Raw genomic sequence first — 21,931 nt, 5'->3', positions numbered from 1 at the left:
CCTCATTACCACTGATGAAGCTTGTGCATTATCCCATGGCCACTCCTCAAGGCTGAAGAAAGGTACCTTAGTCAAATCTCATATGCAAATTCTTTCATGTAATTATTCCTGAGGGCTTTTTCCAAATGCCTTCCAGTTTTAACATTGTGTCTTGAAGATCAGGGGATCAGAACGGGCCAGAGTCAAGGATTAGGTAAACCATGGATTTATATGGTGACATAACTATGTCCTCTTCATTATTTACTCCTTCCTAAAATATGGTTTGCTTTGTTCATTTCTCCTAGAACCAGAGCTGATGTTTTCCTGGACCTATGCCCTACAACACCAAGGTCTTGCTAACAGTGATCATCAGATTTAGGCTCATTAATTTTCATTTTACCCCATGAACATCACCTTACATTCATCTACTTCAATCTCCACTTGCCACTTCATTGTCTAATCATCCAAGCCTCACTGGAAGTAACAATAATCACTGATATTGCTAATTTACTTATACAACAAATAAGTGTGAAGAGATCACCCTTACAGCTGTTCTTTCCCATTTTTATTCCAACAAAACTTCAGAGGTGAAATTTCAAAAATTTCAAAATTTCTTCCCCTCTTACAGCAGCTCTTTATAACCGTTTCAGGAAGAAGAAACACAGTCTCTACAGAAAGATCAGCTTATAAAAGAATTTGTGTTTTAAAAATGAACAAAACAGGCAAAAAATTAACAATTTTCTGGTCAGAATTACCTTGCATGTACATATAGGCTTGAAATGGAGTAAAACCTTTAGGCACGTACAACAGAAACAAGCCTGTATTTCTAGGCTGTGATAAGTAACTAATATATTTTCTGATCCTAATTTGTGTATTTGTTTGCTTGGAAAAGAATTGCATGCCTTAAAAAAAATGCACTAAAGACGGCTTGCTGCTTATTTCACAGAGGAATACTGCTGTGCCATGTAGCATTTCTGTGATTCTTAGGCTTCATGGACAGCAAGTAAACAGATTTATGATATTGTTGGAATAGACTGTGGGTCTCATGAGGTGTGACAGCTGTTATTTTACCGTACTTAAGTCAGTGTGAAGTGACAGTCAGCCACCTACTGGAAATGCTACATACAGGCATAAATAATGTGTATCCACAGGAGTCCTGCAGCACACAAATGCAATAATGCAGCCATATACCCTCTTTTAAATGCACTCTCCTTGGAAAATCAAGACCACTTATTGGGCAGCTGTGATGCTCCATGACAAATTGCCCATTCTCCATGCTTACCCATTCCTTATGGCACAATCCACGTTTCCAAAGATAGTCTTTTTGAGCTTGTAATTTCTTCCATCCACATTCCTTTTAGTACATGGACCAATTAAATAATTGTGAATCCACAGGAGTCCTGCAGCACACAAATGCAATAATGCAGCCATATACCCTCTTTTAAATGCACTCTCCTTGGAAAATCAAGACCACTTATTGGGCAGCTGTGATGCTCCATGACAAATTGCCCATTCTCCATGCTTACCCATTCCTTATGGCACAATCCACGTTTCCAAAGATAGTCTTTTTGAGCTTGCAATTTCTTCCATCCACATTCCTTTTAGTACATGGACCAATTAAATAATTGTGAATCCACAGATATGCAAATAACTACCTATGTCTTCTTCAATAAAGATCCACACATCAAAAACCACGTTATTTTCAACACAAAACAGGGGTAGTTCCTGGTCCACCTTCATAACAACAGAAAAAAAAAGTTTTAATAGAAGCACCTTGTACACAGGACATGTCTTGTAACACAGCCAAAAACATTAGCTGAAACAGTCTGTTGACACTGGTTCAGGAGGCAGGACCTGATTGAATAGAGTCAGAACAGCTTCATGATAAGAGTACAATGTCAGGAGTCAAGAAATCCGGCCTCTCCTCATGCTGTATATCAGATTATTTATGTAACTATGCACAACTCAGGTCAGGGCTCAAATGCACGACTGAATGATGAGTGTGCAATAAGCCACTGTGGGCCTAAGCAGCAATAACTCATGATAACTCCTTGCATTCTCATAGCCAGTGAAGGATACATAAGCTGATGCAAGTACTTTGAATCTGGGCAGATGCAAAACAGTACTTAGAAACTGTAAATAATACTCAGTTGTCAAGGGGATAACTTCATAGAGTGCCCTATGTTGATTTCATTAGGTGCCCATAAGTTGAAATCAATCTTTTTATTTTAGCATTCATAAATCTACCTGGAGAGGTTTAAGTGCTCCAGCCACTTCCTTCCATTATTTCTTACAGATATTTAGTTATCATTTGTTAAAAAGTCTGTTTCCCTCAACACAGAAGAGATTTTGTAAAATATTTACCCTGCTCAGGTTAACCTTCACACTCACCAAGATACTGGGTTTGGGTTTGGTTGGGTGGAGTTTCAGGTTTGTTTCATCTTTAAGCTTCAAGGCTATCACGCCAAGTGCTGATTAGACCAACTTATTCTGACAGGGATATTTTTTTCCAAAAGTTTTTAGATTAAATTTATATCAGCAGATTTTTTATAAGATACAGTCTGTCAGCACCTGTCTCACTTTATGCCAAATTAGGTATCATTTGTCCTCCCACAGACAGAATAAAGCAGAAAACCAGTACAAAACCTTATGCTGCACATGTAGCTAACTCAACAGGATATGGGGAAAGACAGGAGGAAATTAAATGGTTTGCACTATTAAAAAAAACCCTAAACCCATATCAATTGGATTTGCAAAATAAGTTTTGTATGTATGGACTAGAGACAATTGATAGAAATTTGTAAAGCAAGTAGAAACATAACTACTATAGCCACTGCCAAATGGGGAAAATACAGCAACTGGGGCAGAGTCATCAGTCACCAAAAGCTGAAAAAACCAGAGGGGAGTACGGCGTAAGAAGAGGTGAAGACAATATGTGTTGTTGATAGCAATAACACTTCTACCAACAAGCCACAAGTTCTGCATTCATCTCCTAGCAGAAGCAAGCTATATTTATGCTCCATGTGCACAGGTAATGATTTAATTTATTTGTACACAAGTGATAACATCTGCACTCTGCTCCCAGCAACAGTCTGAGCCCTTCCTCTGCCCTGCCTCCCCATCTGTCTCCAAGTTTGAGCTACCAAGAGGTGGCAGAACCACCCACCCAAGCAGGCATTGGCTGCCTGGACAGACTGAAGATCCATATTATTTTAAAACAACTTTCAATGCAAAAATTTACATATTAAAGCAGAAAGACTGAATCAAATACATTGTTGGAATTCATTAAGCAATTTGGGCAGAGAGCACCTTCTTCAGCTAGAGCTCTGCATGCTCAGCATTGAAGGTCATGGTGCTGCAATGGACTCCACCTGCTCCAGCCAGGTGGAGTCTGGCAAACACTGCTAACACAGAGGCACTTCAGCTCCAGTTTATAATGTGAGTTCCCTGACGTGCCTATTGCTGCACAGCAGAAGAGACAGGTATGGTACTACTGCCACGGGGGCATAACACACAACTTGTCATTTAGATCATCCCCTAAAATCCTGCATATTGAAGGCTAAAAATCTTGCAAGTTCCAAGTCCTAAAGTAAAATGGGTTAAACTCTATTGCAACCTCCAGACAGCTCACTTCATCTTTCCTATGTCAGTGGGAGATGAACAGATGACGGCAATAACATCCAACAAGTAACCACTAACACTTCATTTTCTTTCTTGCATCTAGATAAAATTTTAGTAATGAGTGGTGCTTAACAAGAGCATTCAATGTGGAATTAGAAAAATCTTCATAAGACAGCAACACAGGTATAGCTTCAGGGTGTCTTGATGTATATTATTCAATATTCTGTAATTCTGTTTCCTCTAAATCCAGCCTAACTATCTGGAGTAACAATAACACTCTCTGCTTTTGCTTCTGACTACCATATGTACACTGGCCAGAATTCCTCAGCTTAATATATGAGATGTTACAGCCCACCTAAGACAGGTTCATGATTTCAACTATTAACAGAGCCAGGCACCAACACCACTGATCAACAGTGGTCAACAGTTCCACCACACCAGCACCACTGAGCCAATTGTCAGCACCCATTCCCAGTTGCCCATGGCTGGAGACCAGGTGTCAGGCTCAGCAAAGGTGTGTCAGACACCCCTCTCCCCTCACGGATGCCTTGGAGAGGAGCATCAGTTTTTGCCAGCCTAGAGAAACACACCACTCAGATTCTCAACAGACCAGCAACACAAGTCAACACAACCCCCAGCACAACCCCCTCCCTTTTTGTGCAAATACACAAAAAAAATATATTAATACCAGGGTCACGTTTATTCCTCGGTGGACTGTCCCAGAAGAGCTGCTTGGACAAGACAGTCTGCCATTTCCAGCTAGTGTCTCAGAGCCTTGGCAGAATCCTGCAGCCATCCCTAGGGACCTGAGCATTTCCACACCACATTTTGGTGCGACTGCAACCTCAGCAGGAACAACACAAGCAGTAATGTTCATTTCAGTGCCACTGTAGTTCAATGGGTGCTGTTGAAACACACACCACTGCATAACAGGTAACATGCCCCAAAAATAAGCTTTGGAGTACATCACTTCAAAGCAATTTGTTGGGCTTTGGTATAGTTTTTTTTTTATTATTGCATCCATTTTTTGTTTGATTTTAGAAAAGCTTGTTGCTTTGAAAAACTTTTCAAAAAAAGTAACTGGAATCAAGGATGAAGCACAGCCGCAGCCTAGAATTGATTCAGACCTGTACCAGGAGTGACTGACAGTCAATGGATATCTCAACTGCTAAGTGGCCTCTACAGAGCTGGTCTCTGCCCATTCCTGAAGGAACAGGTGCCCACAGGACTGAAGCCAGCAGCACGGCTGTGTGAATCACTCACTATCCGAGGGCAGACCAGTCAGCCTTAACCACAACAGCTGCCAGAGCCAAACAATCCTCTGAACAGCATTTTATTCTGAAAGGAGCCCCAAAAACGGCACGGCTGATAAACTCCACACGTGACTTTTAAGTCCAACAGACACTTCTAATGAGTCTTCAATTTTCAAATAATTTTTAAAAACCCCAAAACCCCTACACTCCTCACCATAAAAATATCATGCAGATCATACATTGTTTCCAACACATTTAGTCCTCAAAATCTAGGCTTGCATTAAGATGACAGCTTGCTTGGGTTCAAAGGAGGATGATTCTAATGAGAAATGGCCAGATGAGACAAACCAAGCCCCAACATTTTCACACCCTCCACCTTTTAAAGATCAGATCCAGAAAACAAGAACTTTCAAGCAGCCTTGTGAATCAGCACAACAGCACCTGACTTTGGCTTCAGAACCTGTGATTCCCTGTGGCACTCCAGGCCTCTAGCACTGGCCACACTGTTCTCACACACCTCAGCAGGGCAGAGCACAGGCAGTGACCCATCAGCTCCAGGCAGAAGCTCTCAGCTCTTACAGCCCCTGCATCTCAGAAAAAAAAGTCCTTTTGCACAGGCTTTTTTGCCTGCTTTGTTTAAAGGCATGATACCTTAACTCCAAGCCATTCCAAACATCTCCAAAAAAATACAAAGCAGGTGAAATTGACGAAATTCTTTTCAGTCCCACTCTCTTCTCCCTGCCAACTCCACCATCTCATTCAGGGAAAATGCAGTGGTCAAAACATTCCATAAAACACAAGCACCACATAAGCCACTTCAGTTTGGTTTCCCATCTATATCTTGAAGAAAAAAAAAAAAAGAAAAAAGACACATCACACCATAAATTTTCATGTATTTAATGTAATGGCACTCTAATTAATTTTACAGTACTTTTATCTCCACTAGATACTGTGTTTCAAAAGTATAATGGGAAGGAAACAAACATAAAAAAGCACTTTGATGGTAGTTTTAAAAACTGTATCATTTAGAGTTACATATGCATAAATTACTTTAAAAAAATTGTTCAGGGTTGGTTTTTCACCCTTATCTAACAAAAACTGATTTTGTTGGGTATTTTCATAGGATTTAAAGAGAGATCAAAAATGGCACTTAAGAAACTCCGAAGTCAGGGGTGTCATAAGGTTATACCAGGACTTCCGCTGGAGCCTGCTATGAAGCAAACACTATAAATAGGGAAAGAATGTGCAAGAGCTCCAAATAAGTGAGAAGCACAACGTGTTTTGCAAGCTTGTGTTCTGAGGGCCATGAAAGTGAAGACTCTTGGCTGAGGAAAGCCTGCCCAAATTTACCAAGCTAAGGCCTATTCCAAGCAAACCCATCATAGAAAACCACAGGGACAGCCATACACTAGTTTCTGCGGATTTGACCTTGGATCAACAACAAAAACAACCAGAAGGTGACTTGGAGAAGCCACAGAAATAATGGAAAGCATTTGTTGTTTTTCCCATGACAAGTAATTAAGAGAAAGAATATGAAAGCAAGTTGAAATAGACTAAGCAGTTTTTTTAAGGTGGATCAGCTATAAAAAAAACACTACTGGCTTTCTTATCAGTTTCATACTTACACTTTCAAGAGATCAGGAAAACAAGTACACTTTGTACTAAGTTTGGAGCGTTCTTAAAGAGGGGAAACTTAGTCTAGAAGCAGCTAGGACCCTTATTTTCACCCTAAAGTTTAGCGTGAAAGTTGGGGACTTTTACAGTCACTTAAATGACTTGAGTTTTTGGGCTGAAATGTGTTTCCTACAATTGATAGTGTTCATTTTGGCTTTCATTCCCTTTAATTCAGAGTTCAGGAAGGGACCTAAGTGAATTGCTCATTTTTCTATTTCCTTTTTTTTTTTTTTTTTAGTTCAAAAATATTCACTCAGCTAAGAAAGGCATTAATATTTTACCTGTGCATCCCACTTCTGGAATTGCCTCCCACAAAAGGACATTCACAAATACTCTCATGTTTAATACTTAATCTTCGTGAGAGAAAGTAGTTCATAACTTCAAGTTAATAATTTGTTCACTTGGATGCCCATATGATATGAACTGGGCAAATAGTTTGATTCACGCACAGGACTAATGGAGTATGTTAAAGAAAATAAATGCAGAAATCTACAGAAAAGCACAACTTTTGCTTGAATCATATATTAATTATACAGAAGAAACAAAAATCTCTGCTTACACAGAAAAGGGTGAAAAAAACAAACACACTCAATCCAGCACTTTTCTTACTGTAAGAATATTGCACATTCCGATAATGTTGCACAATTTACTGGCTTTTAATAAAGACCATATATGAGGTATTAGTCTATTAATAAATAAAGAAGAACATGGAAAAGGAAAAGCACTTAATATAGCGCAACAATCCATTCCAAGGATTAGGCAATGAAAACAAGCGATAACACGTACACTTGAGGGGAAGGCTAAAGTTCCTTAACAAATAGGCAGCTTTCAATATCCATCCAACAAGCAAAGGATTAAACCTCTTAATAAAGATTTTATGAACTCAAAGCCTATTTAGAACACTGCTAGTTAAAATGCTTATTTTGCTCATGCAATCAACCTGAAAGGTAAATTCCCACTTCCCAGTTCTAAAGGAACAGCCAATTTAACATACTGAACCTGTATGACTAGTTAAACAGAAGATACTAGTTAAACTAAGCTACAACAGAACTTTTGATTGACATCAGCTAAAGTATTTGGGGGTTTTGTTGTGCAGCATTTTCTGGTGGTTTTTTCCTCCTTTTTAGTTTTAAGTAGTTTACACTGGTTGTGAGTTTCCATGGTGCTAAAATCAATACCCATTAGTGCTGTCCTTATTAGAAGTTTCCAGGCCCCACAAGGCATTGGATGAATACAAGGATTGTAATTTTCAGTTTTACTCTGTGGTTAAGCTAAGAATTTACCTCTCAAATCACAACACTGAAAAATTCCTGCTGACAGGTAATAAATCTACCAATCTAAACACTGTAGCTTTTACTAAGGCCCTTTCAGGAACACCATGAATCTGTAGATAAGCTTATCTTATTGAAGTTCCTAAGATCTCAGAGGGATATTTTAGTTCAATAAAGTGAGTCACAAAAAGTACATTGCACACGTGCTAATATAGTAAGCATAAAACAAGAGTGTTTTAGGTGTGCCCTTCCAAACCTTGTCAGAGAGATATTTGTATTGTGGAAGGAGGGGAAAAAAAACCAAAACAAAAACTTTGTGTGCACACAAACTTACATACATGAATATCCCTATGTTCCCCAAAATAAATCAAGGGTTATTCAAATACTAAGATTGCTTCAGGCCAATTCAGAAATGAAACTAATTCCTACATCACTCACAGTCTTCGCATATTCCCTTGCTATTTTCCAACTTCAAAAAATAAGGATTTTACTAACACTTTTGCAATGCTAGAGAGAGTAACAAAGACCCAGGGAAGTTATATTTCTGCTGCTATTTTGTGTAAATTATGTAATTTGCACAGTAAATCTCTATCAGGTAAAAAATGCAAGTGCAAACTCAGAAAGAAATTATTAAAAAAAAGCAGCACATCAAAATTAAAGTATCTCCTCTGCTTCAATCCACACACCAGTAATTCAATCAGTCCTGAACTGGCTTACGTGAAAAAAATTATATTACATTTCTGAAATTAAAAATATATATCTTGTGTTCAAATTTAGGGTAAGTGTTTACTAAACTGAAATATTTATAATTTTTTCTGTCACATGAGATTCTCTCCCATCCTAAGTAGTTGTTGACACATTTACTTCCCAACAGCATGTTGCTTCTATTCTGAAGATTAATTTCATCTACAGCTTCTTTATAGTAGTTTAAGTGTTTTTTAGAAAACACAGTTCAGAGAATTTCTTCCATGTTAGCACAAAACCAAGAAAGATTATGAAGATGTTGAGTAAAGAAGAAAAGTTTAGAAGAAAGGAAACATTATTGTCCAGAGCAGTCGGTGTATGTGGTAACCATGTTTCCTCGCCTCTGAGTGACAGTCCTGCAGTGCTTGCTGGATCCATGAAACCTGGCATCAGTTCGCACTGCGTGTCTGTGTGCATTTTCAAAGTCACTGAACGAAAACATCTTTTCCATATTTTCAAACACATCATCAAACAGTCCACCTCCAAAAGAAAACTCTTGGAAAGAACGTCTTTGCCGGTTATGAGCCTCCCGATGACTTCGGAAGTGATTTTCAAAGTGCTTCTTTGACCGTGAGTTTTGACTAAATAGGTCAAAGTCTTTGAAGAGATCGTCAAAGTTGAAATTAAATGACTGATGGAATGGACTTCCGTTACTTCCTCTTCCTCCGTGACGGCCAAGCTGATCATATTCTCTTCGTTTATTCTCATCTGACAATGTTTCATATGCTATTTATATTAAAAAAAAAAAAATTACAGTTCATTTCCATTTTAAAAACCAGAAAAAAAGAAAACCATACACAAATACAGAGAACAGCAGCTTTCTCTCCCACACTTCCTGAACCGAAGAAATTTCAAACAAGACTTTCATTCAATGTTCAAGCCCAATCAAGAGCTCTACATTTCTCCAAACCAAAATAAACTGTGTCAACACAGCTATATTATGAGGACAGGTTATACATAATACAATATAGTTTAACTACCAATAAATATTAGCGTCTAGACTTGAAACAAAGTAAGAGTGAGAGGTGGTGATCAGAAAGTCTGAAGGAGGAAGGATGAGTTAGAAGTTCTACCTAACAAGACAAAGGATCTGCTGCACTCCAGTCACAGAAACACAGGGCAACATCTGCTTGCCACTCAGCAAGTTCTAGCTATGCCAGTTACAAGCAACAACACAAACACTGAGGAGATAAAGAAAATTAGTTTCACCATGCGCCAATTCTCCATTTTTCGCAAGTTCAGCAATAAACCTAGATTTTGTGACTGGATATACCCACAATGAAATTAGATTTGCCTACCATCTTTGGTTTAGAACGACAGCTACTGGTATTCCAATGCAGAAACTGACAGAAAATACACCCATTCTGATAACTAAATATTTTAAAAACTCATTTTCTTACCTGTCAAAGACTTGCAATTATTCTATATAATTCAACATTTTAGAGTTCCTACTTCCTCCTGCAGAAGGTGCTAACAACTGCAGTAAGTATCTAACTAGGCTGACACTCCCTTTCATTATAGTACTAATTTTCTTTCAAAATAACTCTTCTGCAGAGAAGAAGGTAAAAGCCAGAAATCCCATTTAGCTTAGCTAAGAGAATTACACAAATAAATGAATGTTATACCTGAGTCTACAGGGAACAGAAGTGGGTATACCTTATTTTTCAGCAAGTCTTTCTGTTCTTGATTATCCACTTGCACCATTTTATCACACTTATAAGTATTAGAATATCACACTTTTAAGTGTTATATTTGTAGGATCACAGATAGTTCAAGTTAGACATGACCTCTGTCTCTACTCTAACCTGCTCAAAGTAGAGTCAGTTATGAGACCAGACTAGGTCAGTCAGTGCTTTACCCAGTCATTCCTGAAAAGTGCCCAAGGTTGGACACTGCACAACCTCTCTAGGTAATCTGTTCCAACACTGGCCTGTAGAACAGAATCACAGAATTGTTAAGACTAGAAAAGAACTCCAGGATCCACAAATCCAACCATTATCCTCAAGGTGAAAAAGTTTTTCATTATAACCGCTTGAACCTCTTGCACCTGTTGTCTATTTTATTTCCACCATAACCCACTGAAGCACCCTGCTGTGTGTTTTCTAATAATCTCCCCATAGTTACTGCAAGGTTGCTGTTAGGCCCTCCTGAAGCCCTGGTAGTAATCCTGAGCCAGATCTTACGAAACAGATCAAAAAATAAAAATTAACCTCCTAGGGCTAAAGCTGTCCTACTACCAAGTATATTTTGTGAGAAGAATACACCAAAAGCCTAATAAGCAGAAATGCAAAAAATGTGTAAAAGGCCTGCCTATGTGCAAGAACTAAGAAACAACTCAGATTTTGATGCTTGATATCTGACAGCACTTAAGTGGAATTCAGAAAAAAACCCCGTTATACCTCTTATTCAGTAAAAGCAAAATGCACTTAGGTTATAGACATAAGACATGTATCAAATTATGAAGATAGATAGTGTATGTTACCTTCAGCAATTTCTCTAAATTTTGCTTCTGCTCCAGGACTCTTATTTTTGTCTGGGTGGTACTTCATAGCCAGCTTGTGAAATGCCTTCTTAATCTGGCGGTCAGATGCATTTTTTGGAACTCCTAAGATATCATAATAGCTCTCTGTAGCCAGTATTAATTCTGTTATCATTAAAATGCAGAGAGCAAATGTGAAGACAGATTGTGTAGTGGCCATTTCTCCAGTTCCTAAAAAGAGAAGGAAATATACTTGAAGAAAAAGTTGTTTTACATTCGACAACAACTTAGTTACAGCTGTAGGCTGGCAGAGAAGACCAGCATGTTCCAGGAGTCAGTGACAGACTTGTAAGCACACTGTTTTACACCTGTCAAACTCCATTACGCTGTTTTCATAGTCACAGAACACGAAAGTGAAAATACTGCAAAGTGACATTTCACTTTATGTATGCATAACAACCACTTTAGTATTTGACTTTGTTTTACATTTAACTGATCATTGTCATATGAAGTTACAAAAGTAAATACATAGCACATTTCATTGCATTTAACATTTCACACTGCCCTACCTGAACTAGCTTTACATTCATCTTGAATTCTAGGACCCCAAACAGAGTAGCTCTAAATTAAGCACAGACTGCAAAAACTGACCCTACTGGAAGACCAAGTCACTGATTAGCTGGTGCAACAACAGGACCATGAAAACACAACTGGCCTAGATATGACTGTGAGGTGCGGGAAGACAGGACTATGAAACACTCGTGCTCAGCTCCAGCTGGTTTGTTTAACCCACCTAAGGTGAATGTGATAAAGAGCAGATCATTCACTTCCACAGTTCAGCCAAATAAAAGCAAACTTTCCTCTACTTAACAATAGGCTGGCTTAGCTCATCTGCATAAAGAATTCATCTAATAAATACCACAGCACAGAAAGGTTTATATATGAAACCCTCAGTGCTAGAACTGATGGCAAAAAATTGTCTTTTATACAAGACAAGTAACTTCAACAATAATTAAAAGCTGTAATTTTTTTTTCAACAACTCATCTGTCAAAAAATATATTTTGCAACAAATATATGAGAACTTAGGGAAAAATTGTGGCATATATAATGACTTAAAGAAACAGTTCCACGTAGCCACATGATGTCTTATGATTTTCATGAAGGACAGACTGAGCTGTTCCTACTAGAAAATGAGGGCAGATAATATGCCTGTACATATTATACTTAAAACACAGAGTACAGAAAGGCAAATGTTCAAAGACAGAATGCTGGCTGACACCTGACCAGAAGGATGTACAACAAGACCCTGAACATTCCAGATGTAACATGTCCCACCCACCAGATTACACTGATTTAAATGTAATGTAAGAACAACTCAGAGACGACTGATGTTACTTTCCTGAAAGCTGAATAAACAAGCTTACAGGCTGAGCATCATTAAAGTCAGAACATTTCTGCTAGCCAGCATGGGACCCAATATTTGTCAGGCAGAATTCAAAACTTTTGAATACCTGATACATATAAAAATTAAACATTTACCTGAAAGTCAATTCCCTCTAAACAAAATTTAAAAGAATCAAAAATGGGAAAAGGAATACAATTTCTAATAGGCAAGTCAGGGGGCTAAAATGAATGCTGTGAGACAAGAGCAAAAGGCCTGCAGGATTAATCTACCCATGCCCTCTTAAGCATTTATTTGGCCAGCAGCCTGCATGATATCAAGTGTTAAGGGGCAGCAGTTGAAACAAATTGTATTTTGATCAGTGTACTTAGATACCAAATGGATAGTTTTTTCTAGTATTCTCCATGCACAATATCAGACATATATTTAGTACCAAGTTTTCCCACATATCTTCTCTCTAACCTGAAACCTAATCTTTTCACTAACCTGAAATTTTACCACTTGGGCACTAAGAACTACACACATGTGCATCCTTCCATGCTTTGGGGCTTTCTTCCTGTTGGTGCTTTATAGATGCAGACTTATGTGTTCATCTCACATATGTGATTGTTTTCATTTACTTCATTAACCCACATCTGCATGATGCTTGCATAGTCACCTGCTGCACTCTCCTAAGGTCAACCATCCTGGTTCTACTACGGAACACTGAAAAGAACTAAAAGGAACAGTTCACGTCCTCCATTAAGAAAGAGCAAACCCCTCTTTCATAACTCAGGAGAGCCGGAGATCATCAAGTTAGTCCTTCAGGTTTTCTGCTCCAGCTAACCATCTCAACTTGTATTACTTTTGATAATGAAATACACCTGAATTTTTCTTTTTCTGCAGTTCTTTACCTTAGGAGTTCTGTAATGAAGTTCTTTGCTATATTTGATTTCTAAAGCATAGTAAAAAAACAGGACTTAAGTTTCACAATTTTTTAAACTAGCAAACACATATTTAATGCTGCCCTTGAACAAATCAATCAAGCTCAAATTTAAGAATAAGATGTAAATGAAAACCAAATACAAATAAAATTCAGTATAAGCAGCATTTAAAACTTCACAGGGTTATTAGAGAGAACAAGTCTTATATTTAGATACTATCAATTATTCTATTTACTTTTTAGAAAGCACCTATTTTATATGCTGTCAGTATCTTAGTGCTGCTACTGCCAACTACTTCAGCCCTGCCATTCCAAACTATTTTTACAATCCTTTTTAAAATAAAGTCTCTTAAATACTTTTTTTGCGAGCTCTTCTAATAATTATCTATGTGCTTAATTTAGGTACATCTGTCAATGAAGTAAGAGACCTTATGCCACATAATAACTATTTAATTCTGTTGGGTGAGCAGGTAAAGATCTCAACTACTATTCACCTTTGGATAAACATTAGACAGTGCACTTCTTACACAAAGTACTACAGAGGTAATAACAATCAGTTCTTCATTAGTTTATCAATAGCTGCACAATGAAGCGATGCTGGAGGATGATGTACCTAGAATAAAATCTGTCAGATTTAGAAAAAAAGAAGCCACTTAATCTTGCAACACAAATTCCATCCTTCTTTGAAAGTAATTAATAAAAATCCTGGATAAATGCCTATACGCAAAGTCTCACGTACTCAGAGAACACAGAGCATCACTAGCGTTCTGCTACTGCTTTCATTACAGAGTTGCTACACACTAACCTGTGGAATGCTCAAGTCCCGTAATTATTTCTGCAAGCAACTTACTAATAGTAATAAAGTTTCCGAGGTCTTCTCGGGTCTCCTACCACGACTAATCTGATGAGTAAGCAAGTCTTCCAGCCCTCAAGCAGCTACAGGCAAGTCTGTCAAACGGAGGAGCTTGTACCTGTCTCGGCCTCTCCTATACTGACTCGAAAGCAAATACAGAAGAAGGTTCCTGAATCTTGCCCTGGAGCACAGGGCAAAGAAGGAATCAACCTGACACCACCCTGCCTATACAGACCCCAGAAGACCTCGCTGGAGCCGGAGAGCACCATCGGGTGGGGCCAGGCCAGAGCTGGGCAGTCGCTAACAGCCACGTTCAGCGACGCTGTCCTACCTCCAATGCAGCCAGGCTGGGAAACACCACCGCAGCGCGGCCGAGGGAGGCCCAAATTCCAAATAAATGCTCCGGACCGAGCCTCAGTGGCCCCTCTCTGCGCTCCCCTGCCTAGCTTCCCACGCTGCCCCCAAGCTTCCCAGAGACCCCCTCCCGACGCGTCCGCGTCACTTCAGCAACCTTCTACCTTTTCGGAGCCCTCACCCAGCGGCCGCGGCCCTTCTCCGCCGTCCTCAGCTCAGCGCCGGCCCCACTCCCCCGCCGCCCCTCAGCGCCGCCGCCGCCGTTCCCGCCCGTCCGCCCCCGGCGCTCGCGCAGTCCGGCCCCCCGCGGTTCCTACACGAAGCGCTGCGCCATTGGTCGCCAGGGCGCACGTGACGCTGTGCACGCGAGAGGTCGCAACCTCGGCGCCGCTGCCACCCGCCGCTGGGGGCGCTGTGAGGAGGCGGCGGCACCGCCTCCGGCCCGGCCCGGCTCGGCTCGGCCCGGCTCAGCCCAGCTCGGCCCAGCCTGCCTGGTCCGCGGTGGCCGCCATGCCGCGGTACTGCGCCGCTACCCGCTGCAAGAACCGCGGCGGCCAGAGCGCCAAGGACCAGCGCAAGCTCAGCTTCTACCCGTGAGTGGCCGCGGAGCGGGGCAGGGTCTGGGTGAGCACTGGCCGTGGCGGTAGTTGTAAGCCCCACCGCGGAAGTAAATGGCCGAAAGATTCATCGCCACGGGTGGACCACGCTGGTGGTCGCCTTGGAACCCCACCTGCTCCCGGGAGGCTGGAGGGAAAGGACGCTGTTCCCCTGGCGGCAGGGAAGGTGTAGGGAATAAAGAGCGGACAGCTGAGACGCAGAAGCGCGCACCGTCCCTCGCACAGGACGGACGGAACTTGGGGGAGGAGGCGATGGCCCGGCAGCGTCTAAGGGCTCTGGAATGGGTGCAGAGGGTCCGTGAAGTGAAGAGCAAGGAGATTCAGCTAAAAAATAAAATTTGCACTTCTGACTCCGTTTCTCTGCTGCCTCTGTGGAAGCGATGTTCCAGCAGGGCAGGCAGTAGGGGAAGCTTTGGCTTACTGGTAAAATGTCTTGTGTATTATGGTTTATATGCCAGGAGAAGGGCCCGAAAGAGTAAGCAGGTAAACATAAAATGATTCCTTAAAATTAAACTTTGCCACTAGAATTATTACCTTACCTGCGCTGTAAACAGAGGCATTGCTGGTTGTTTGGAAGCAGCTGAGTTAGCTGGAACTCAGCTACTTCGGTTGCCAAAAACTAGTTTATGGTGGCTGCATTGTGCTGACCACACTGTGCGTGGACCAGTCCCCATCCCAGGCCTGCAGTAACCTCTGCCCTATTGTGGCTACGTGGCTATCCCTTCCCAGGATGGTGAGTTATAAACAGCATTTCACAATCCTGAGAGAAGCACAATGCAGGTAACTAAGTAAGAATGTATTTGTGTAGAATAAAAGTATGAAACCATTTGTCAACAGAAGCAACTTAAGAAAAATTTGAAAAATAAATTTCACAATTAGCCTCAAAGTCTGTTTTTTTAAAGTTTATACCTCAAACTAGGTTTTCTTTCAGTTTCTGATTAGTCGTAGTTATTCCAAGATCAGGAAGGCTGTGTAGAAAGACCTACAGGAAGACTACTTTGAAATAAATTTTATTTTAGATTGGAGGAAAGCTTATTTCCTTGGCACATTTCTAATATGGAATGCATCATAAAACAGTAAGGAAAATAATTTCTTTTTCCTTATGCTTTAGAGAGTGTGAGTGTCACATGGATAATCAAAACAAGTTTGAGCACGGAGACCTGTCTCTATTCAAACGTATGGCGTCAGTATGGAGATGATTGCCAAAACTTAGCTGGTTTATCTAGCCTTTGAATTGTGCTCCATTCTGAGTTTCATGCTCCTGTAGAAGGGGTGCTGAGATTTGATTTATAGATTTCTCTTGCTTTATATTAGTGACTACTGTTGACATGAATTGCAAGTTTTATTCCCTTGCCTCTTACCACTACCAAAGACGTCCTCTGCTGCTCTGTGGTTGGGGTCTGAGCCGCTTCCAAACCTTTGGTCACCTAATCTCAACTGGCCTAACTGATCTTCTTTGTTTTATTTCTTCACTTCTTTGACCTGTGTAGTGATGGCAGCCTCTTAAATAAATTCTGTCCACTTCCTCTTTCCATTTCCCCTTTTTTTTGTGTCTTGTTTACGCTAGAGAACAGATTCTGTTGATTAGTGAGGAGCTGTTGAAGCATGATCAGGTTTTGGAAAGTTGCCTTTAAGCTAAAATAATAATTTTCACTATCAGACCCTTCTCTTGCTTCAGATTATTTTGTTTTCCATCTGAAGCTGGTTGAGTCTGGGTAGAGCAGTGGGTCCTGTGTTGTGAGGGTAACTGCAGTGGGAGCAAGTGTTCTCAAGGCCTTCTTGGAGAGGGTGTGAGTTGTGACATTACCTTCAATGACAGGAAGCCACTGTTTTCCTGGAAGACTTTTTTGGACCTCTGTAGTAACAGCCAGGCTAAGCTGTGTTATCGAGGAGCGTGCTCTGTCATACATGCAATGCTGCCACTGGGTGTACGTGATCTAAGCAGACAGGATTTGAAAAGCCTGAACCTCTACCTTGTCCTTCAGAGGTTACTATGTTCTTATTCCTTGCATTATCCCTTGCATTATCCCTTGCATTCCTGCAGATACGCAGAGCTGGATGCATCAAACACCTGCTCTGTCTCCTTGGTAATTTGAAGACTTACATGGCAATAAATTCAAAAGATTGGGGAAGGGGTAGAGACATGCACCTTATGCTGTGAAATTCAGCACTCTTTCTCTCAAAATCACCTGAGTTTGCAGTTTTGGAGCACAGGGCCTGTGTAAGAGTGCTGCTATGTGTGGCTTCTGGAGGAAACCTGCAGCTTCAGGGATTTGAGGGTGGGATCACAAAAGCGGAGATTTTTCCTTTGTAATTATTGTTGCTTGTGATTCTCAGGAATATTGTTTTCTGAACAGTAGTCACTTAACAGTGCTCAGAATTCAACTTATGGTTCATGTATCATGTGGTTATATGCTAGAGTTAAAGTAAAATTGATATGCACCAGAGAAACGTAGAAGTACATTTCAAATACTCTGATACCTGATTGAGAAGAGGTGAGAGACAAGAGTGGTCTGAATGTTCATGCCCCTGTTACCATCACTTCTTGACTGTGCGTGCATCATAATAAGCCTTTAATTTCCCTTTAATTTGTGTATTGCCTGTCATTAAGTAAATTACGTATCATCACACACTTTAATTTAGTTCTCTTTCTGATGTCTGACCATTTGCATGTATTTTTAAAGTCAATTTTTTTTTCTATGAGGGCATATACTCATCATATGCCTTTTCAGGTAGGTTAGATGATTGAAAAGTTAATTCTAAATTATAAAATACGATGTGGGCTCCTAACGCTGTGAGAAAGTATAATTGCTGAAAACAAAATACAGAAATGCTTTGCATCTGCATACATTTACTTTTTGAAAATTTAAAATCTGTATTGGAAATATTCACATTTACAAATTATCTGATAATCCAAAGAGGGGCATGTATTAGGAGGTACTCTGTTAAACAGAAAATACTAGTTGTGTCTAGAAAGACAAATAAGCTTCAGAAATACTATTAATAAAATGAGGACTGGTCTTAACTTTCTTTAAATTATGTCTCAGTATTTCATCTCCCTTTAGCAGAAAGGTTTGATCCTATAACACTTGCTTTCTGAGCAAGTGTTATAGGATCAAACCTTTCAAAATATCTTGGCCATGGATTCTGAAACCCTTGGCTAGTAGAAATCAGAAATTCTGCTTCTGAACTCCAGAGCATATACAACTAAAAATAATGTATATAATGACTGGATTAACATGTACATGAAATCCAGATTAGCATTTAGTACTTAAAGTTTTTGAAAAAATGTTATTTTAATCTTTTCTAAAGGAAGGCTACCTTCTAAGTAACAATGAGATGTTCTTATTTAAGACAAAGGAAGACAACAATAATGGGGGTTTTGTATATTTTCTTGTTTGTCTTTTCAACTGCTTTAAAAAGATTCCCACTTCATGATAAAGAGAGACTTGAGAAGTGGTTGCGGAACATGAAGCGGGATTCCTGGACTCCAAGTAAGCACCAGCTCCTCTGCAGTGATCATTTCACCCCCGATTCCCTGGACGTGCGGTGGGGGATACGGTACCTGAAAAATACTGCTGTGCCAACTATCTTCTCTTCCCCAGATGATGAGGTAATCTATTTCTGCCCTTTTTTTGTTTTGTAGTACAAAGCTAACCAACTATTGATGTAACACAGATTTTCTAATCTGTCAGATAATCATATTTTATTTAAAAAATAGAATTCCTCTGAATTTCCATCAAAACAGTTTGTCAGCAGGACTGACACAAAACAGGTATGTGATTCCGTAATGTAAAGGAAGAACAACTTCCCCTAGTTTGATTGGAAGTTCAATAGCTTTTTTTGACTGGAGATTGCAGAAGCATTTACTATAGAAAATGTTAAATTTCTTACAAGAATAATTACTGTATCTTGTGTAAACCAGTTCAAATTCCCTAGAGTTTGAAAAAAAACCACAATAAAACAAATAAACCCCAAACCCCAGTAAGAAAAAAAACTCCCAAAACTAACAATCCAAACACTATTATTGCTTTTAGAGCTTTAAAATAGTATTTTTACATGTAGGATCTGAAGCAAAGGTTTGGAAGATGCTTACATGAATTCTTGGGCCTCTGATGTAATTTTAAAACAGTGCTCATCTAAGTTAGTCCTTTTGCAATACCACACTATGAAATGAAATCTGCCTAAATTTTTAATGCTCAGGGATTTTCTTGTTATAAGGTGGTGATTTTTTTTTTTTTTTTATTTTCTCCTCCAGGAAAAAGATTCTTCTCAGAACAGTTCACAGCAGGTACAGAAAAAAGACCAGGAAGAAACAAATGTTGTGTCAGAGAAAGTATCTCTACCACTTGATCCTTGTACACCAAAGAAAAATTCTGTAATTGCACAAAATGTAGAGGAAAAAGCAGAAGTGGTTTGCTCAACTGCGCTGAGTAAACCTTTACAAATTCAAAACCTGCAGCTTCCACGTGAAGGTGGCTTTCAGGCAGACAGTGTCATTCTTGATAGTTCATCTAGGCAGTACATACATCAGCCTAATCCTATTCTAATGACAGCAGCAGTCCAGAGCATGGAGGCTACTGGTGTTCATACTTCTGTAGAGGATTCAGGAGGTTGTACAGCTACAGTCCTGCAATTTACAGACCCTGACTGCTTGAATTCATCTCTGAGCCTGAACAGTGCTTTAGGGTCAGTTACTGACTATGCAGTTGAAAATTCTGTCCCTCACGTGGTCTGTTCTGGTGAAGTGCAGACAAGTGAAGATGCAGTTTTACTGAGTACACTCACACAAACTATTGAACAGTTCAGTGGAAGTGAAGAGTCTGTCATTGCTATTATTATGCCAGCTGAGAGTCCAGAAGAGCCTGAAAGAGTAAATACTTCTTTCCTGCCTGTTAAGGAAGAGTTTCTTGACGCAGAGGAGACAGAAATGTTTGAATATGATGGAAATGAAATCCTGCAGACTGAGCATTCATACTGCAGACAAGACACAGACAGAGATCACCTTTGGCAAAAAATTTCAAAACTCCACTCTAAGATAACTTTACTTGAGATGCAAGAGGTAAAAACTTTGGGAAGACTCAGGTCCTTGGAAGCTCTTATTAGACAATTGAAGCAAGAAAACCTCCTTTCTGAAGAAAAGCTGAAGTTGGTAGAAAACTACTTCACAACCCTTGAAGTGACTATGATACAGTAAAGGCTTTCAGCTGATGGTTCTCAAATACCTTTTTAACTTCTTTGACTGTACTTTTGGACAAATCAACTTTTTTTCCAGTTGTGGTGTTTTAAGCATCTAATGAAAATCATGTGAATAGCATTCTTTAAAATGTTACATCAAACAAAGCTAAGTGGTAGAATGTTGTCTGTAAAACATGACTGGCAAGTAAAATTTAAAAAAAACCTGAATTGGGCGAAGTTTTCTTAAATGTGTGAATCAAGTCAGTAAAAGATAATTTAACCCTTTCTTAGCTGCAGGCTTCTCTGAAACATGCAATGCCTGCGTTGGGGACAGCAGTAGAATGGACAGAATAAGCATATAAGATGAACAATTATATATGTGCATACATGCATTGTCCAGTGAGGTCAAAATTGCTCTTTAGTTTTTTGTTCATCTAACATTTGTTCTGATAATTTTTTGTACACTTTGATCTTATTAAAATTGTTTCTGCATAAAGGGTGTTTTCTTTCATTTGTTTCTAGAAACAAAAATTCTCATAAGACTATGGTTCCAGTGGACAGGCCCATCTCATTTTTAATTTTTTTTGTTATGATTCAGCTCAGGTGGAAAGCCATCTTAATCACAGATGTATTTGCTAGTTAGTGAAAGGGAAAGCTCTATTTAGTGAGTGCTGTCTGCATTGATCCTGTTACTGCCTACAGCTGAGTGATGCATATACCCTTAATAATACACTGAAGGAAACAATGTTCTGCAGAGCCGGTTGCTAGTGAAAGTAGCAGAATTTTACTTTGCAAGAAACAGAATTACAAAACTAGACATTTACTCCCTTTTCCTGATTTCATTAACTATTTCTAGTGCATGGGTTATCACTATAGTTAAACAGATACTATAATTCATTTCAAGGAAAATTAATTTGCTTAAATACTTTCTGCTTATTCTGTCAGTATGCTTTATTGTATGCTCTATACAGTGAAGAAGTCCTACATTGTCTGGTTCCTGACCTGACATCATAACTCTGCTAGGTGATCCTTGTTACATCCCTTCCAGCTAACTCTTGTAGTGTATTATATTCTACAACCATTAGATTGCTTGAGGATGTGTTTCTCTTTATTCAAAATGATGTCATCCCCACTACCACAAGTTCAGTCTAGCATTGGAGCAATGGATTCCTTTTCAATATTATTTATATTGTCTTTTACACGCTTTCTAAACTGTTCTGGTAATCTTTTCATGAGGAATTGAGAATCAGTTCGCACTAGCTACACAGTCTCCAACTAGATAATAAGTTCCAATTTCAAAATTTTTGAGACTTGGAATTTCTTGAAGTGCAGAAGTTGGGCTGCTAAAGCACAGAGCTGTAGGAGGTTAGTCTGCATTAGTTACCACTGGATTAGTTCTTGCTTTGTCCTACAACTCGTTAACTTCTTTCAGACTTGAAGCACAGGCTGTTCTTGGTAAAATTGCTAAAAGACAAAGGTCACTTACAATATGGTGAGTTATTTACCATGTCTCTGCCTCACTCATTTGGCCCTCCCTGGAACAAGAGAACATTCCGGTTCTGCCTTTTGTGCTATGAAATCAC

The 21,931-nt window shown here is 39.6% G+C and overlaps 2 protein-coding genes across 4 annotated transcripts; one reads left to right on the top strand and one right to left on the bottom strand.

Annotated features, from left to right (window-relative positions):
• Window positions 1–5,734: 5,734 nt before the first annotated feature.
• DNAJB9 (DnaJ heat shock protein family (Hsp40) member B9) lies at window positions 5,735–14,863 on the bottom strand. 2 transcript variants are annotated; one of them, XM_059847100.1, is made up of 3 exons: window positions 14,718–14,863; window positions 11,025–11,252; window positions 5,735–9,268 (listed from the first exon to the last, which is right to left on the bottom strand). In XM_059847100.1, exons 2-3 carry the CDS (start codon window positions 11,239–11,241, stop codon window positions 8,838–8,840), a joined length of 648 nt encoding a protein of 215 aa, XP_059703083.1. In that variant the 5' UTR covers window positions 11,242–11,252; window positions 14,718–14,863; the 3' UTR covers window positions 5,735–8,837. The 2 variants fall into 2 exon arrangements, with proteins under 2 accessions (XP_059703083.1, XP_059703085.1); XM_059847102.1 differs by having other exon boundaries at window positions 14,735–14,859.
• Window positions 14,864–14,976: 113 nt separating this feature from the next.
• THAP5 (THAP domain containing 5) lies at window positions 14,977–20,844 on the top strand. 2 transcript variants are annotated; one of them, XM_059847098.1, is made up of 3 exons: window positions 14,977–15,146; window positions 18,594–18,783; window positions 19,429–20,844. In XM_059847098.1, the coding sequence occupies exons 1-3, from the start codon at window positions 15,064–15,066 to the stop codon at window positions 20,365–20,367; spliced, it is 1,212 nt and encodes a 403-aa protein (XP_059703081.1). In that variant the 5' UTR covers window positions 14,977–15,063; the 3' UTR covers window positions 20,368–20,844. The 2 variants fall into 2 exon arrangements, with proteins under 2 accessions (XP_059703081.1, XP_059703082.1); XM_059847099.1 differs by lacking the exon at window positions 14,977–15,146 and adding an exon at window positions 15,474–15,593.
• Window positions 20,845–21,931: the final 1,087 nt, after the last annotated feature.

This window comes from Haemorhous mexicanus, chromosome 5 (genome assembly GCF_027477595.1).
Source record: "Haemorhous mexicanus isolate bHaeMex1 chromosome 5, bHaeMex1.pri, whole genome shotgun sequence".
NCBI lineage: Eukaryota > Metazoa > Chordata > Aves > Passeriformes > Fringillidae > Haemorhous > Haemorhous mexicanus.
Note: the sequence above shows the minus strand (reverse complement) of the source record. Positions and strands in the feature narration are given on the sequence as shown.

Coding starts and splice junctions, on each gene's coding strand:
- DNAJB9 (XM_059847100.1), bottom strand. CDS start 11,241: ATGGCCACTACACAATCTGTCTTCACATTTGCTCTCTGCATTTTAATG. Junction 9,269..11,024: donor ATTTAGAGAAATTGCTGAAG/GTAACATACACT, acceptor TAATATAAATAG/CATATGAAACATTGTCAGAT.
- THAP5 (XM_059847098.1), top strand. CDS start 15,064: ATGCCGCGGTACTGCGCCGCTACCCGCTGCAAGAACCGCGGCGGCCAG. Junction 15,147..18,593: donor CGCAAGCTCAGCTTCTACCC/GTGAGTGGCCGC, acceptor TGCTTTAAAAAG/ATTCCCACTTCATGATAAAG. Junction 18,784..19,428: donor TCTCTTCCCCAGATGATGAG/GTAATCTATTTC, acceptor TTTCTCCTCCAG/GAAAAAGATTCTTCTCAGAA.